This window comes from Cynara cardunculus (genome assembly GCF_001531365.2).
Source record: "Cynara cardunculus var. scolymus isolate 2C chromosome LG 3, CcrdV1, whole genome shotgun sequence".
Taxonomy (NCBI): domain Eukaryota; kingdom Viridiplantae; phylum Streptophyta; class Magnoliopsida; order Asterales; family Asteraceae; genus Cynara; species Cynara cardunculus.
In genome coordinates, this window is record NC_037530.1 from 37,360,185 (window position 1) to 37,379,122 (window position 18,938).

General features: G+C 36.3%; 2 protein-coding genes across 4 annotated transcripts; one reads left to right on the forward strand and one right to left on the reverse strand.

The window, feature by feature from the left end:
* Positions 1 to 345: 345 nt before the first annotated feature.
* On the forward strand, positions 346 to 6,361 carry LOC112508923 (signal recognition particle 54 kDa protein 2-like). The gene is made up of 9 exons (XM_025113780.1): positions 346 to 714; positions 1,812 to 1,911; positions 2,110 to 2,263; positions 2,825 to 2,975; positions 3,274 to 3,422; positions 4,626 to 4,726; positions 4,832 to 4,989; positions 5,729 to 5,843; positions 5,916 to 6,361. The coding sequence occupies exons 1-9, from the start codon at positions 484 to 486 to the stop codon at positions 6,242 to 6,244; spliced, it is 1,488 nt and encodes a 495-aa protein (XP_024969548.1). The 5' UTR covers positions 346 to 483; the 3' UTR covers positions 6,245 to 6,361.
* A 590-nt stretch (positions 6,362 to 6,951) lies between these two features.
* Positions 6,952 to 16,947, reverse strand: LOC112509377 (PX domain-containing protein EREX-like). Of its 3 annotated transcripts, none has more exons than XM_025114309.1 (10): positions 16,594 to 16,947; positions 15,155 to 15,262; positions 13,737 to 13,835; positions 13,156 to 13,242; positions 10,851 to 10,959; positions 10,089 to 10,723; positions 9,479 to 9,643; positions 9,161 to 9,403; positions 7,954 to 8,157; positions 6,952 to 7,318 (listed from the first exon to the last, which is right to left on the reverse strand). In XM_025114309.1, exons 1-10 carry the CDS (start codon positions 16,849 to 16,851, stop codon positions 7,088 to 7,090), a joined length of 2,139 nt encoding a protein of 712 aa, XP_024970077.1. In that variant the 5' UTR covers positions 16,852 to 16,947; the 3' UTR covers positions 6,952 to 7,087. The 3 variants fall into 3 exon arrangements, 2 of the variants coding, with proteins under 2 accessions (XP_024970077.1, XP_024970078.1); XR_003068826.1 differs by having other exon boundaries at positions 7,230 to 7,318; positions 7,813 to 8,157; XM_025114310.1 differs by lacking the exon at positions 6,952 to 7,318 and having other exon boundaries at positions 8,116 to 8,197.
* Between the last annotated feature and the right edge of the window lie 1,991 nt (positions 16,948 to 18,938).

The following is an 18,938-nucleotide window of genomic DNA, read 5'->3' on the forward strand; positions in this document are numbered from 1 at the left end:
TATTCGGGTAAGTGTTTATTGAGTAATATTACCTTATCAGATTAAAATGGTAAGTACCAAGAATCTTACCCGTAAAAACAAAGACAAGTACCAAGGGTCTTACCCGGTAAGTGAAAACGATAACTCTTATCACGGTTAGCGCTTACCGGGTTCATTGTTACATTTGATACCATTTTGGTAGATTAAAATCTTACCCGATAAATAAATGATAATATTGAATTTTACTGATAAACACTTACCCGGATTAGCATTTAGTAAACGGTTTTTATAGAGTTTTATAATGGAAATTATATGGAAAATTGGAATTGGGTATAAAAAGGTGAAAGACGAGCAACGGGAGTTTCGGAGACTTCCGGTGGCAAATAATCCGTCTGCATTCCCATTCCTATCCGCCGCAGTTAACCCACCTTCTTTTATCCTTCTCTGCCTCCAAACCCTAGAATTCGAAACCCCATCAATCCATAACAAAATTCTCAACCAAAGATGGTGTTGGCAGAGTTAGGGGGGAGCATTTCACGTGCTCTCCAGCAGATGAGCAATGCCACAATCATCGACGAGAAGGTTCTCAACGATTGCTTGAATGAGATTACTCGCGCTCTTCTCCAGTCCGATGTTCAGTTCAAGCTTGTTCGTGATATGCAGACCAATATTAAGAAGATCGTCAATCTCGATGATCTTGCGGCAGGCCATAACAAGCGAAAAATCATTCAACAGGTAACTTTCTTTCTATCTTCTAGTACTACTTATCTTGATACAGGTCTTGTTTACGTATGTAGGTTTAGTTAGTTTGCATTGTTCTTGGTCTTTGGTTGTCTGTATGCTGCTGCTTAGAAATTGAGGACGATTTGCTGCAGTTCTGTTTTTGCTGTACCTATTGCAGAATTGAGAACAAAAAAGTTTTGACCTTTGAACCGCCATAAAGAAATTATTGATCACATTCTCATCCAATAGCTTGAAATTGAAATTTGAGGATCCCGATTCAAAGCATGAATTTGTAAACATGAAATTGAAATTTGAGAATGCCGGTCCAAAGCATGAAACTGAAATTTTGATTGTATTCTATCAACCACTGGGGTAGAGCCAACAAATTTTTATGTGTAAGGAATTGCTGTAGGGATTGATGGAAACATTATTTGCTGTTCTCTCTTTTTTGTGGCAAGACTTTCTGCTTATTGCTATTAGATGCACAGGATGCTTTGACTTGTGCTGGAAAAGTTTGGTAGGTTGAACTGATAATGAATTTGTGTAACTAATTGTAAACTTTAGCACGCCTAGAAATCAGCATTATTATAGGTGCTTTTGCATTCCAATTGCAGTTTCACCAAATTATTGCTATTCCCTGATAAGCACTTTGCTCACTGTATTAACCTCTCATAGACATATATCTGGCTTTCCATTTGATTGATGATTATTCATCATCCATTTGATTCTTCAGAATAGTGGCTGAATATTATAGTATAATAAGCGTTAATTGCATGTTGAGACAATCAGAAGGAATTGTAGAGCAAGTCTCTTCTTTTCAACCCCTTCAAAGTCACTGTAACACGTCCGCCACCATGCAATGAACATGTCAAGTAAATAAAGATAGAAGGCAAGTCATAATGATACAAATAGTCTCTTATGTCCTTTGAAGGTATAACTGCAAACTGTTGTTGCTATGATCGTCCACGGATATGGGCCTGTTTTAGGAACAAGTATGTAATTCCTTCTTTTTGCCAGGAATGCATTAAGTCCTCTATTAAACCTATTGCCGTTTAAAGTTTTTGAAAAGATCAGACCTTCTGTCTGAGTATTATTATTTTTCCTTTTAGGCCATATTTAATGAGCTCTGCAAGATGTTGGATCCTGGGAAGCCTTCTTTTGCCCCCAAGAAAGGCAAAACAAGCATCGTCATGTTTGTGGGTCTACAAGGTATTGTGTTCATCAATATAGTACTATTCCTATAAAAGCATCACATACTAGCACCTATTTGGGTGGATCTCAAGATGTGAACTTTCACGCATACATTTGTTTACCGTCACTTTTGCCACTAAACTCTGTTGTCAGTTTGCTTTCTGCCATAATTACATTCTATATTGATGTGTACTTAAAAAATGGAAATGAATTTAGGTTCTGGAAAAACTACAACGTGTACAAAATATGCCTATTATCACCAGAAGAAGGGCTGGAAACCAGCTTTGGTATGTGCAGATACATTCAGAGCTGGTGCTTTTGATCAGTTGAAGCAGAATGCAACAAAAGCTAAAATTCCTTTTTATGGAAGGTAAGTTTGCTTCTTAATAGATTGAACATATATCCAATTAGTTCATTTCTGGAAGAGTTCTGATATCAAGGAATGATGGCAAGTCACATTTCAAATAGCTGAGAAAAACTGCTCATATGGGCATTAGGAGGAATAATAGAACTAATACCTTCAAACGGACTGTGCCAATAGTGATTTAAATATACCATGGTCAGATAAACCTTAGTCTTATGTGAAAAGTTAATTGCCACTAATCAAAAGAGGGGCTAGTCATGAACAGGGTTCATTGTTGAGCGTGTTAAGGTAGCTATGTGTTTCATGGTTGACCTAAGGACTGAGGATATTTTGTCAATTGTTTAATAATAAATGTGATCATGAATTAGTTATGTAATAAGAAAATTACTATATGGGCAGCTTCATGAAGTCCTTTATTTTTTCGGCCTCCTATGAATGTTAACTTATAGGTAAAAGAAAATAATATCCGTTATCCCCAGTGACCAATGATTCTTCCTACTATTGATTTGTTAGTTAACATCCGAGAACTTATTAGTATTATCTCAAACTCCCATGTCCTGTCTACAGCTATATGGAGTCAGACCCTGTGAAAATTGCTGTGGAAGGTGTGGAGAGATTCAAGGAGGAAAATTGTGATCTCATTATCGTCGATACTAGTGGTCGACACAAGCAGGAAGCGGCTCTCTTTGAAGAGATGCGTCAAGTTTCTGAAGCAACGGTACCTTCGAGTTATACACTATTATACTTCAATTATTGCTTTTAATTTCAGTTTTGATTGGAAGACGAAGGATCGTGTGAGCAAAAGAGTTAAAGTGAGAAGCGTAAGAAGGGATCTGGACCCTTGATCATCTTTAATCTCAAACCCACCCATTGATACTGGAATTGATCTGGTGCATCTCATTCTGATGTGTCTAAGGGTGGAGATCCTTTCTTACGCTTTTCACCTTAACTCTCCTTCTCACTGGAACTCAAACCTTGATTGGAAATGCTAACAGATCGCATTTCTAATCTTATAGAAACCGGATCTTGTTATCTTTGTCATGGATAGCAGTATTGGTCAAGCTGCATTTGATCAAGCTCAAGCATTTAAGCAAAGTGTTGCTGTTGGAGCTGTAATTGTTACTAAAATGGATGGTCATGCAAAGGGAGGTGGAGCTCTTAGTGCGTAAGTGTCCTTAGTTATTATTAAGCTTTTCATACTTTAATATAAACTAAATCCTTTTGAGAAAGATAGACACTGACATGATGCATGTATACCATACACGTTCTTGATTCGTTTACCTCAGAAAAAGACTTTTTAGAGGTTTGACCTGAAAGGGGCTCTTTCTTGCACCTTCAGAAATGTCCCAGCAACAGCCTTTTTTTATAGAAAGAAAAAGGAAAGCAAAAAAATGTTAACAGAAATGCTTGCACAACTTTTTGCTTAGTATATTTGTTTGCCACCTTTAAACATAAGTGATGGGTGCTTTAGATAATTATATTCATAGCATGCCTCGTCTTGTTTATGCAATCAGTTTTTTCACTGTGAAGTGAGCTTTGTTTGAACCTAGGAAAACAAGTCACAATGTCTTGATTCATTAATGGTTTCAACCTAGCATTTATTACAACACTTTCTTCCCTAAAGTGATTTCTGTGACTGGAGTTATTTGAGAAGTAGAATTAATTTGACAAATGTAAATCAAGTTTTTTCAGAATAAAAAATAGGAAAATAACATGCACAAGGAGTATCTGATACTTCCAAGACCAGTGGGGGATAAAGGCCCAAAAAATATGGACACTCCTGTTGAATATCCAGAGCCCTGTATACAAGCGTAAAGTGGTTTCTGAAAATACATGACTTTTCAGAGATTTCAGAAACTAAAATCTTTTGTATTAATCATGTTCCCATTTCTCATGTATGTATGTATGTATGTATACATATCTTGGTACATTAGGTGAAGACAAGCCTCACTTAAAATTTGGTTTTGTGGTTTCATCATAAAAATGTAAGCTTTGATGGTCAAAAATATAAAAAAGAACTTCAAAAAAGAAAAAAACATAGAGAAGGGGGATGGCTGCTGGTTTTGCTATCATAAATGCTTAACTAATTTTATATAAATTTTACAAAAATACTCCTGAAGGCATGACTTTTCATTGAAGAATTTTAAGATTTAAAATTAAATTGTAGGGTAAAATGGTCATTTTATCCAGGATTCACCGAGTTGGAAGTTGGGTGGCGTCTTTTGACAGTTTTATAGTTGAGTGACTCATTTGACATCTGTTTTAAACTTCAGTGGCCTCCTTATATCCCTTATAAATGGCAATATCATGTATCCAATATGACAGAAGTTTGATATCCATTCTGTATCTTTCGTTTTCCTGTATTCAGAGTTGCAGCAACAAAAAGTCCAGTCATTTTTATCGGTACCGGAGAACATATGGATGAATTTGAAGTTTTTGATGTTAAACCGTTTGTGAGCCGTCTTTTAGGTTTGCATCACTCCATCTTTTTTTATCTCAAAACTTATAATGTTTACTTCCTTTCACTTCCAATCTATTTGAAATGATGCTACCAATTTGCAATTTCGAATTTAGGCATGGGTGACTGGTCTGGATTCATGGACAAGATTCATGAAGTCGTTCCTATGGATCAACAGCCCGAGCTTCTGCAAAAGCTCTCGGAGGGAAATTTCACCTTGAGGATTATGTATGAGCAATTTCATAATATACTCAAAATGGGTCCTATCAGCCAGGTTCACCTCCATGTTTTAGCTGCTTTTTATGTTTATTTTTACTTAAATGTTAATAGTTGGACAGTAAACAAACTTTTGAGATAATGGGGATATCACTCTGCTTCTTTTCTTTCTTCTCTAATCTGATTTTATCTTTTTGTCCCTTTAAATACCTAAAAACTTGATAAATAATGCTGCTATCAGTGACCTTACAAGGTTAGGGTATGTTTGTTAGCAGCTTAATGATATAGAAAGAGGCTTATTCAATAAGCTTCTAGGGGGGAATTTTATGCAGAAAGCCAAGTTTTTATCAAACCTGTCACTCCCAATAAAAAATACGCCCCTTCCATCTATGAGAAAACCTTCCAAACAAAAAACTTTCCAATCTATTCAGATAGATTAATCCACACATACAACTTTATCCATACAGGACTTAATGGAAAACCAACCAAACAACTCCTTAATGAGCTTAATGGGACTCGCAACTTATTTGGCCAGTTATACATGATTGTTTGGTAGTGGCTTAATGATATAGAAAGTGGCTTGTTCAGTAAGCTTCTAGGGTGAGCTTTATGCAGAAAGCCAAGTTTTTTTCAAACCTGCCCCTCCCAATAAAAAAACAATCTCCTTCCATCTATGAGAAAACAAACAAAAACTTCTCAATCTGTATAGACAGATTAATCCACACAGCCAACTCTATCCATACAGCACTTAATGGAAAACCAACCAACATCCCCTTACTCTCCTTTGCAATTGGTAGGTCTTTTCAATGCTTCCAGGATTTAGTTCTGAGCTAATGCCAAAGGGCCAAGAAAAGGAAAGTCAAGCAAAGATCAAAAGGTACATGACGATGATGGACTCAATGACTAATGAAGGTAGGTTAAGCCCACTCACTATGGAGCCTTGATCAAATCACAATAACCCTAATCGGGTTTACATTTTTGCAGAGTTGGATAGCACAAACCCAAAGATAATGAACGACTCCAGAGTCATGCGGATAGCAAGAGGATCCGGCCGTCAAGTGAGGGAAGTGGTGGAAATGCTCGAAGAGTATAAACGGCTGGCGAAAATTTGGAGCAAGATGAAAGGGCTTAAAATACCCAAAAAGGGAGAAATGAGTGCTTTGTCTAGAAACATGAATGCACAGCACATGAGTAAAGTTCTTCCTCCACAGATGCTGAAGCAAATTGGTGGCATGGGTGGTTTACAAAATTTGATGAAGCAAATGGGTTCAAACAAAGATATGATGAATATGTTTGGAGGTGCAGATAAGTAGATCAACTTCCTCTTCTGTACCTCATCAATTGGTTAGAGCTTTTTCTCTATCTTCATGTTATACCCATTGTAAGTACCATAAATGTGTTTATGAAGATATACATGGTTTTTTTGACCATTTGTTCTATGAGGATGTGGGGATTGGACATGACGAGAGTGAGGTAGACGGGTGAAAGAACTGTGAAATATTTCAGGGTTTTAATCTAACATGATAGTTTAATAAAGGGAAAAGTTCTGGAAGATCCAATGTCATTGCTCCCCCTCAATGGTTTATTTATTCAAAAGAAAGTTTAAGAACTTATTCAAACTAAGAAAGGTCATTATGTTTTTCTGAACTTATGCATTTAGTAAATTATATATCTTGTCCCTTTTCCATGATTTTTGTTTCACCTATTTTGGTCCGATAAAAAAGATATCTCTAGTCGTGTCCCATTCTAATACAAGGCCAAACATGGAACAACAAAATTTTCTTCCATCATGGGAACACATCTTAAATGCTACCTTTGATATCATCATAGAGTCGGGTTCATACAAGAACAATAACCAAATAAGATCGAATCACATGTGATTCACGACCTGAGGTCGCAAGCCACATCGCTTGTACGCCCTTGCATTGACCGTTAGTGTAAAATCTCAAGTGACCTTTTTCGTGTTCTTTTATTTGGTTATTGTTCTCGTTTGAACCCTATAACATAAGCATCCAAACTGTAAAGCTATATAACTTAACAGCCAAACTTGCATATATATGTGAAACAGGTACAGAATTGCTACAAAATGATTATAATTAAAGATTCCTTCCTCTGATACCATTTATTCATTTACAAGTAGATAGATCAAGAGAGCCTTAGGGGTAGTTGCTGGGGGAAGTTTTTATTGAAGCATCATCATCTTCACCATTATCCTTTATTGCCAGTTGTGTATGGATGACAGAGATCACTTGTTTTCTCAACTTTGCATTGTCAGCTAAAATATCACCTATCAATCTCCTCAATTCATCATCTCTATTTATCTGGATGTCATTTTCATCTGCAGCTCCGGTAGTGGTTTTCACATCTTCGGCTACGAGGAGCTGTGCCTGTTGAACAATTCATTCTCAAATATGAAGAATCAATCAAACGGGTGTATATGAGTTTCAATTGCTGTATATAAAATATTATATGCTTAAAGAAAAAGAATCATCTCGGTGCTTTAAGGGAGAAATATAGGCCGAATTTTGTGAAGATAGGGTCTGTTTATTAGCAGCTTAATGAGACTTGCTGCTTGTCGATCAGCTATACATGACTGTTTGGTAGTGGCTTAATGATATAGAGAGAGACTTATTCAGTAAGCTTCTAGGGTGTGCTTTATGCAAAAAGCCAGATTTTTTCCAAACATGCCCCTCTCAATAAAAAAACACACTCCTTCCATCTCTCCAGAAAAAAACTTTCCCAATCTATACAAACAGATTAATCCATACAGCACTTGATGGAAAACCAACCAAACAGCCCCCTAGACGAGTTTATCCAGATATTTCAGATTTTTTAAGCATATAATATTTATATATAACAAATACTCACACACACAAATCACCTTGCCTTTGGTGAGGTTTAAACCCTTGACCTCGTCGGAGGTTGGGCTGTACCAATAATCTGGATACCGCTGCTCAGATATCTTAGATATTGTAGGTGGGAAGTTAAAGAAGTTTTAGATTCATGCGAGGACGGAATTTACCTCGGCGAGCAGAAGATTGATTTGACTATCAGATGTTTCCAAGAGATTGATGGCATCTGATAAGGAAGTATCCATTATCAGTTTATTTTCTTCATCGAAGAGGAAATTAACGCTACACTCTCGAAGTCGGTCGTGAAGAAGTTCACATTCATGCAACAACGCCGTCTTGATAGCATTTCCAGATTCCCATCTTTGCTTCTCCTTCTGGCGCACATCCATAGAATGCAAACAATCAGATGACACCCTATAAAGCAAATCTAAGTGAAATGATCTCTTGGGAGAAACATCATGCACAAAATTCTTTGATTAACAATGTTCGGCAAATTGGTAAAGGATAAATAAACCTGAAAGCTACTATGTGCAGCGACTGCATTTCTAAGGAGCAGAAGACGAGAACTCTCTAGTCGAATGATATTGGCAATCGTTTAGTGAATGCCTCGTGGGGTCTATAGAGGGGGGGGGGGTTGAGATGTATGTAGACCTGAACTCTACCTCTAAAGAGTAGGTTGTTTCTGTAAAGACCTCGGCTTGAGCAAGAGTGCGAGCCAACAGGTAAAACAAGAAAATTAGGGAAAAAGATAACGAAATAGGTACATTAGTAACATACACAAGGACTTAGGTTTCTGAAGGTTGCTGTATTGTTTTGTTGGGTGTCAACCATATAGTTTATGAAACTGAAATGTTAACACAACACTTTAATGGCTAAGATGGTAAATGCTCCTGCCTTTGTATAAAAGGCCAAGGTGTGAGTCTCATAGTTGTCAAATTTGTTGCTTTTAGCTTAGATTATATGTAGACCAAACTCGAATATGGATCTTTTCTAGGTAAGGACAAGGAACCAACCAACAAATGTATACTAATATTGTGGGTAAAAAAGTTGCATATTTTTTATAGTGCCACCACTTGAAAAAAAATTTTGGGTCCGCCTCTGGCCCGGCCCACAAATCTCTCCAACTGCCTTTTGCTCAACCAAGCTAGCTACATGTCTCTACATCTAGCCTGCTACTCTAATTCCTCGTCTCCTAATACTTCTATCAGAAGTCATATCTCGATAGAATTTACAAGGGTCGGTTTTGTTTGGTTTTTTCTAGTGAATGCCCGATGGTGGAAGCTGAAAATCTTTAGAAGACATTCAAGAAAAGGAATTGTGATGTTGTGTCGACATAGTTTGCAATGGAGAAAAAGAAAATCGGGAAGTTGAAGCTACCTCTAATTCAACTTTTTCTTCCAAACATTTGCTAAGCTCCTGCTTCAATTCTGAATGAGATGTTCTAAGAGATTTGACCTCCTTAACAAGGATTTTAAGGTCTGATTTTGATTTCAATTCCACCTCATCTTGCTGTTTCCTCAAAATCTCAGCCTGCTCCCTGGCCTCATCCAATTCTTTTATTAACAGTTCATTCTGCTGGATTGCCGTTGCTTTCATTGATTCTGCATATGCTCTCGCATCCTAAAATGTTCCAACATGTTATTCACCATGACAATTACAGAAAGGTGTTTACGTGACAAAAAGAACTACTTGGACCTGTTCGGTTGTCAATTTCAACTCAAATTCCATACACTTTCTTCGAAGCTCTTCCATATCCCATTGCAGATGAGTTGATCTTTCTCTTTCTGTTGAAATAGCTTGCTGCGCGTTTTCTTTGCTGCTCTGGCTTCTTGTTTCAAGTTCCATTTCCAATTCTTTTACCTGCAGAAAAGGTATAGTAGCTATATAAAACCATGCCATACCTAGGGTATGTTTGTTGGCAGGTTAATGGGACTCAAAGCTTATACGGTCAGCTATACATGAATTTTTGGTAGTGACTTAATGATATAGAAAGTGTGCGCCTTATGCAGAAAGCCAAGTTTTTTCTTTACCTGCCCTCCCAATTAAAAAACACCTCATTCCATCTTTGGAAAAACCTCTCAAACAAAAAACCTTCCTAATATATACTGACAGATAATCGACACAGACAACTTTATCCTTTATCCATACAGGACTTAATAGAAAACCAACCAAACAACCCCTTACATCTAATACTTGCAACATGATTGAGTGGCTTGGCTTGTTAAAGGGAATTCGACAAGGTTATAAGGATAACCCAAGCACACTTGTACTTAATTTACAGTTTGTTGTGGTGTTAAATACGCACCTTTGTTGTAAGGTATTCTCTTGCAACAATCTCTTGATTTAATCTTACAACGAGATCTTCCATGTCCATTTTGGTTGTGCCCAATCTTTGTTGCACAGTGGTTAAAACCCTGTTTACTTTGTGACGCTCCTCTGATGGAAGTGCAACTACTAAATCACCCTGTAAACCTTGTAGACTGCTATCACCAACCGAACTTCCTAACCCCGAATTACAAGTTTCACAAGCTCTTATTGAGCTTACATCTTTTCCTATGCTCTTATCAGAGGACTCCGAAGCATGACCACCAAAATCAGAGTCTAGGCCAGAAGTCTCCAACACTCCTCCATCATCATGATAACCATCTATAGTTGTGTCACTTTTCCTGTATAGTATTTTGTGCTGATTTGATATGTCATGCTTCCCTTCAGCAAAGTCTTCTCTGAGTCCATCAAAAGTATTTACAGATGAATTATCCCTGAAGTTTTCTCTCTCAGATGCATTGTCTATGTTAGGTTCAGCATAATTCTCCTTTTCCGGCCTTGGGGCCCTAAGATCGGATGAAATGGATGAACTGCTTGAAATCCCTGAATTGGAAGGAAATTGATTCGATGAAACCAAATTTGCAGCTGATTCTTCCTCTAGCAACTCACAACATGCTGAAATAGAAATACCAACAGAACAGGTTAGTACAACTTGCCATTCTCCATGAATAAAATGACAGAGTTTAGACATAGGATGCTAGGAATGATGCCATTTTAACATTTAAAAGAAATAGAAACATACATTGCCTTGCCGCAGCTTCTAGCTCCAAAAAGATGGCCACAAGAGCAGTTCTAGACACATCAATATCGGAAAATAGCTTCTCCACCCAAACCTCCAAAGCACATCTTCGCTGTAACAAGACAGGCCCTTTATGGACGCTATAGCAGATTTCTAAGAATTTCAGAAATTAAAACGGAAAAAGTGACGTGAAGAAAAAACAACATAACCAATTGTTTACTTCAAGATAACATCTTTTCACTTCCATACAGTAGCAATGACTTTTTTCATCAATTTCATTTAGGCACGAACAAATCTATTTTAGCACTACAATAGTTAGATATACTTCACAGGATAATGGCTTTCAGAAAATGCTTATTGTTAGCCCATAAAAAAATGGAAGCTAAAATGTCATAACTCTAACTGTTTCAAAGGCCTCAGTACAACTAAGTATACATTGTAGCAAAAAACAAACTTTTTTCTTGGTGTAGTATAGGCCATGTCAGAACAGTTACATTTGACTGGACATGCACACAGTTCACCCATTGAATCAATTAATCTAAGTCCAAGTTGGATGGGCATTTTAACCCCCTTTTGCTATTAGGAGTGAGACCTTAGGCCATATAGTTATCTGTTGCAAAAGGCTATTTTGTGTACCATGTCGATTGATGACCATGCTATTAACAATTTTTAATATCATTGGGGGTCCTGGTGACACGAATGGCATATTTCCACAGAATCCTATTTAAAGCCAACTCATTTGGACCCTATCATATGACAAGAACAAGCTTTTTCCCAAACTAGTTGGGGAAAAAGCTAAAACGAGAAACAAAAACAAATTATAAATACATAGGTAATCCAGGGGCATGATGGCTTCTTCCTGCGCACTCCTGTCTCAGACCTAGTCCTTTGGTATTACCTGCTCATGAAAGCATTTCTTCTTGACTTCCCCATGTTGGTTTTGATCGCCCTCTTCTTGGTACAAGTCATCACTTTTAACCAACACATTTGTAGGTTGACATCGGAAATGACGGAAGTACCTCAAACGGTATTGCCTCAGCTTTTCAGAACAGGTGCCTCTGGAACCTTTTCTTATATATTCTCGTCTTTAACCCTACCCTCAGATTATGGCCACACATCCATTGTTACTACATACATTGGGTTTCAGTTCCAGTGAGAACAACCCCTTTTTGTGAGAACATGAGAAAAATGAAGGTATCCTTGTATTGTGTGAAGGTTTGTCGTGAAAATTGTGAAGATGCATTGTATGAAGGTTAAAACATTCACACAATCCAATAGACAGTTGAAGGTGAAAGTTACAATTTTCACAAAATATAACGTAACATTCATACAATATAAAGATACCTTCACTTGTTCTCACCTTCGCACGAAAGTAAAAATTTCTCACATGATCATGACTCGCATACATTGCATGCACATGTTGTCTTTTAATGGCCCAATATTCCATTCTATAAGGTTTATCACCATCCCAAAACTTACCTTTCAAGTTCAATGGGACATATCAACTGCTATGTTCTTATTATCCTATGATCAATATCCTCATCAATATTTCCATCTTCATATAAATCTATTCCCAAATAACAAGTACTTAAATGCTTATCCAGCTATGATTACCGCATTTTCTGCTTCCCTCTCAACAACTTTAAGGTTGCACTTCATATGTTCTGCTTAGTTTCAACTTGATCTAAATAATCTGACTCCAAAGTGTTCCTCCAAACATTGAACTTAGCATAAACACCTCGGAGGAACTGGGGATTGGGATCAGTCAAAAGAGAAAGATAAACAGAATAGTTATAAATATAATATTGTAGATCCTAAAATTAAATTTAGCTCTACACTACCAAATATTCCTTGTAGGCAAATAATAATCAATTTAAAGCACTACTGGCAAAAAGTGTGAAGTTTATATATGAGGTGCAAAATTGTCATTTTGTTTTCTGGATGGATATGGGGGTTTCTAAAATAGATGTTAGTCGACTGGCCTCAAAGAAACATCTAATTATCCTATGGCCCAACTAAATAATAGTAATTTGCCTATGGCCTCCAAGACCAGTCTTGTATTTTAACAAAGCACAGATATACTATAATCATAAAAAGTTCTTAGAACATAGATACTGCTTTTATTGTTTGATGAAATGTAATTCCAAAACCCTTGTTCTTCTTCTGAAAAGCATGAGTAACCATAACCAGTTTTAACTGTTTGACACCTGTAAGCTAATATTTTTTATCGTATGGGAATTGATGAGTAAATAGAGAAGTTATAAATGTGGTCCAAGAGAGCATGATAAAACATCAAAACTGCCCATACCTCTTCCAAAAGTGTCGAGCTTCTCATTTTCATAAGCCTCCTTGGAGGAGCTGGGGGTAAATTTTTCTTAGGGAATTCCTTTCTGAGCTGCAAAAGACATTACTATCAGGTAGTGTTGTGTTTGAAACAGCTTGAATGAGACCAAAAAGATAATGATTTTTCTGGGATACCTAGAATGATACTAGGTCCCCTAAGGGTGTGTTTGGTACGTAGACAGGACTGGACAGGACTGTAGGCAGGTGAAAGAATTGTGCAAAGGTTTCAAAGTTTTGATTTGACATAGGTAGTTTAGTAATTTACCAATCTTATCTCATATTCCTTACTTTTGTTCCACCTATTTTGGTGGGACAAAAATATGCATTTTTGTAATTGTCTCACTCAGTCATGTCCTGTCCCAGTCTAATGTCACACCAAATATGGGACAAGTTTTTGTTCCGTTCTGTCCCACGTACTAAACGCACCCTAACAGTGTTTTAATCCCTAAAGAAGGTAACAACTAGGTCCCTCGAAATAACTAGAAGATGTGAAATGAAAAGCACTGATGACCATCATAGCAAGTGTAACTAAAAACCTAAACGAACCTCTGAATGCAGTGTCAAGAAATCATTAAACCTTCTTAGTACTCCTCGAGTTGTGGTGGTCCCTTCTGGTGATAGTATACCAACCTGGACCCTGAAAAACTGCATGGAGGACATAAATGTCAACATGTATAGCAAGTGTCACATAAGTTCATGAAAGCCACAGAGCTACAAAGAGGAACTAGTTAAATATATAATAGGAGATTCCCCTATTGTTAGATCAATTCACATGGTCAATTACATGACTGCTCTCCAAAAAAATCTGCATGCAAGTCTCATTCAATTCATTTTCTCATGCTTAATAAGAAATCATATAACAGATAGGATGGCTACCCCAATACATACAAACAGCAAGGCCTATAACCTGCCTAACAGACTGCAAAATTTTAAAAGGCTTTCTGTACTCAAAACATCACAAGTACGAAAAATCTTTTCTTGATTTAAGCTACTTAAGCTGAAAATAACTAAACATTGTTTACAATTAGTTCACAGCTTTTTTCCTCAACTCTTCTAAAGCTTCACAGAGAGCACCAAGTGTGCTAGAGTTAGAAAGAACAATATATGATTACACATAGAAATGATAGAGTCACTGTCCCCAAATTGGTTACGATTAGAACCCCTCGAGTTGCAAACGATTCTGCTGGCGTCACAGATGCAGTTCAACGTAGGCTGAGCAAAAAAAGTTGATACTGCAAGATTGAGGCCTGTGTAGCCTATTTGTAAGCCATAGCAGGTTTCCTAGGATGATAAGCCAACGATCTTCACGGAAACAGTACTCTACTCCTTGGGATAGAGGTCAGGTTGCGTACATCTCATCCTTCCCAGAACCCACCTTTGGTGTGGGATAACTAAGCTCCCATGGTTTGGTTTAGCAGATTTCCTAGGAATCGTTTCTTTATTGCTTTTTTGTCAATGGCACTTCCGCTTGGGATGAATCCTTTATGTACTATTCTCGGCCATTTTCCCCGAATAAATTTTAGCAGTCGTTGAAGTTATATAACCTTTAAACCTGCCACAAATAATCCTTCCCTCCATATGTGTTCTAGTCGCGGGTCCCATCGGTTGGAAAGTCCATCCAAATGGATGCTATAAGTATGGGATATTCAGAATTATTAATCTGATAAGGGTCTTATAAGCTACGTGATATAACCAAGAAGAACCAATAAATCATAAATAAATACACACGCACGCAGGCAGGAGCAGGGATTGCCATCACAACTATGAAAATGTGAACTAAATAAAGTGGAATAAGCAAGTGATGTCACTGCAAAGCAAACCAATAACCTCTAAGCATGTATGTAAATATACACACACATATACATACATATCACAGTTAAAACTGTGGCTTTGTGCATACGTTACACATATATATACATCACAGTTAAAACTATTCTGTTTGGACAGTACTCAAAGAGACATACAACAGTGTCTGAACCGCCTGCAGATGATACGATAGTCCAAGAGGGGACTGTGACACAGTAACTCCATCCCCTGCGGGAATCATGTGGCCAAACAGAATTTCTGCCTTCCTGCATAGAAATAGAACTTCTATGAAAAAATAAAATAGACAAACTTATTTGATTATCAGGGTACAAAACCAAGCACAAGTGTGAACCTCATAAACTGACTGTTGTCTTCATAACAATAATGCAATCCTAGACTGAGTTCATAAAATCATAAGTAAATGCAAAGTTATGTTACAATGTTGTAAACCCTATGTGGAAAGTAAATATATGAACATCATAAAGACTCCCTTTCATCATGCTTTTACAACTTACAAGTACCCCCATCCACACCCCCAGATTGGTGACACACCTAATGAGAAGGCCACATTGTGCATCCACTTTATTTTCATCTAAAATTCCATGGTCATAGATGAGCTAAAATAGGTCACTCTTAAAATTAATTAAATGCAAGGAGTTACAAAAGGTAACTTGAATATTAAAAGAACATACAAGACACGATGGGGATAACATTGTCTCAGCCCACTAAATGATCAAAAACCATATCACGTATATTCTCTTCCATTTAATGAGACCGGTGAGGTGGGGGCGCCTCAGAGGGTGGCATCTACCCTTTGTTCATTTAATGAGCAAACTGAACTAGAAGGAGATCAACACTCAAGCAGTTTTGTTATGCTGCACCTATCGGCAAAACTCCAAGTCTTCAACTAAAATAAACCACAAAGAGACACCCTTTCTAAAATTTGTTTGACATGTTTTGAGATAAAATTTGTAACTTGCTATACGGATCAGAATACAATTAATCCAGCATGGGCTACATAATAAATTGATAAGCCGGGATCTCGCGGCCCACCAAGCGATACTGGTGGTTTCTTGGTCACAACCAGCTAAAGCTAAAGTTCCATTTTTCTACTAGGTAATCTAGTATCCTTATGCATGAAGATAAAAGATGATAGACTTGAATTAATTCACCACTATTATGATATACATTTTCAACTCTTGCCAGAACTAGTTAATTGAGAACTCACCAGGATAAATCACTTGAAACACTTCCAGTGTAAATAGAATCTGATTGCTTTTAGGCTTCCTGATTACATAAATTGAAAATCCTTGTATATGTTCTAAGTTCAATTATCCATACCTCCCACAAGATCCTAGACTAGAATGTAAAACGTGCTCGGAACATTTAGGAGCTGGTTAGGATCAATTTCTTAGAAGCACCTTTATTGTTCTTAAGGAATTCCTTTTAATTTAGATTACTATTAACAAAATTGTCCCGTCGGAGCATGAATTTGAAGGTTTAGACTTTAGAACTAGAATTAGAATTCTCGAAAATGAAACCGAAGCTGATTAAGTTGACCATCGCATATAATACCTAGAGATAGATTCGTACGTACCCAAATACGAGGAGGAAGACTCCAGTCCATGCCTAAAGGGAGAGGAGAAGTGCCATCATGACGGTGCTTCGGCGGGCTGCTAGGGTTTTTACTTGAAGGTCCCAACCTCGTAGGCGGCCTTCGTCTAACATAAACACCATCATCATAGTCCATTGCAGCTGCCATCGGAGAAAGAGAATTTCCATAGAGAGAACTGGTGATTGCCGGATCGGAAAACCCGTAATCGTAGAAAGATACATCGTATCCATACATGCTCATCCTGCTCTCACTCACTGAATCTCTGAATTATGAAATAGGTTTTTGGGGAAACTGGGACTGCTATGCAATTTCATGAAAAAGATGCTGCTTTTTTTCTTCCCAAGATGCAATAAAATTTTGATTTTAATTTAGAAAATCAATTTTCAAAATTAAAAAAAAAAACAAACATTATGGTGTTTTTGGTATGCAGACCGGATGAGATGGAACAAAAATAAATAGTCTCATGTTTAGTGTGTCATGGGATAAAAATGCGATGGGACAAAAGTAAGATTGGATGAGACTATTTTTGAGTTTTTTTGTTCCACCAAACGGTAGAACAATATGGGACTAAATTTGAAATTACAATATTACCTTTGTTATTTGATATCAAAATACAAACATAATTTAATTGCATCCTCTTTCTTTTCTTCCACAGCCTCCATTCTCAATTCCGGTCTTCATTCTTGAAATGTTAAACTTTTGACGATGGCATGACAAATGTTATTTACAATTGTTATGTTTAAACTTTTTAAATTATGTGCGTATTTAAAATTTATGGTATGACAAATGTTATTTACATGTGGTCTTGGAAGATTTAAAAAAATATTAATATCATAGATTAAATAATTTAAATGTTTTTTTTTTTGTTGATTTGTTGTCATTTACAATCATTATATGATATAAAATAACATTGGACAACATTTAGGGGTAATATGGTCATTTTAACAGTCTTGTCTTGTTTTGTCTTGTTTTGTCCTAGTCGTACTAAACATAGGACAAACAATTAGTCATGTTTTGTCATGTCCTGTCTCGTTCAGTTTCGTCATGTTCTTTCTCATCCAGTCTGCGTACCAAACACTACCTTACAAACAATTCAATAATTAAGGGATTCTACAAGCAACTCCAACAGTTAGATTTTTTTATAATAGAGTATGAAAAGTCATAATCTCTAAAAAAAATATCTAACTCGAACAACTACTCTAGTTTAGCAGTTCTAGAATTAATTATATTAATAAAATATTCGATAATTTTTTTCTTTTTTATAGAATTTTAGAGATTTCTCTAAATTTAGAGATTTTCACAGTTTCTCTCCTCTCTTCCTATTTTAGCATAGAGGATAACATGGTTGTTGGAGCAACAAAAATGTTAAAATACATATTTTCTCTATTTTAACATAGTTGTTGAAGATGTTCTAAATGTATGATTTTGAGCAAGATTTTTGAAATTCTAGTATCTAGTTTTATATTGTTTATGACCTTTCATCAACAAATGTAGAAATTATAGCCCACCCTTAATGTCTCTTTGATTTTCATCAGAAAACAAAAGTAATACGTCTTTTCATCGCCTTTGTAATTTGTATACATGTATATAGACTTTGGATCATGTGAGACCAATGGTTTTTCGTGAGACCCGTAAGACCAATTTTCAACCATTGGATTACATTTACAATCGTCAGATTTGAATATTCATAAATGCCACAAGACTTCTCAATAATTACAAAATTGTCACCTTGCAACTTTAGACCATTAGATCTAGGGGTGAACAAAAAACCGTGAACCCGCGAAACCCGCCCAACCCAACCCGCTAACAACCCAATTAAACCCAACCCGTCAACCCGCCGCTAATATATAATTTTTATAAAATTATATATATATATATATATATATATATATATATATGGTTATTATGTATATATATATATATTAATAATGTATAAATTTTATATACTTTTTATTGATATTATATTTTGTTTCATTTTAACTAAACGTATAGGTTACCAAAAGAGATTCACGATCAAAAAATGATGACAAATAATCTAATTAATAAGAAAAATTATTGATTTTTTTTTGCAGCAACAACAATTTGATATGTTGGAAAATATGAATGATATTGATAGATATTTGATGGACGAATCCATCAATCTATGACGCTTTTAAAGAGTTACATTAGAAAAATGTCTTRTCTAAAAGAGTTCCAATATTTTTATAGGATGATTTTGGACGTCTTAACAAATTCTATGATGTTTTTAAAAAAAGTATCGTATTAGTTATATTATACAACACGACTTGAAAAAATGTCATATGAGCATAGGTGTCCTATAAATAGAT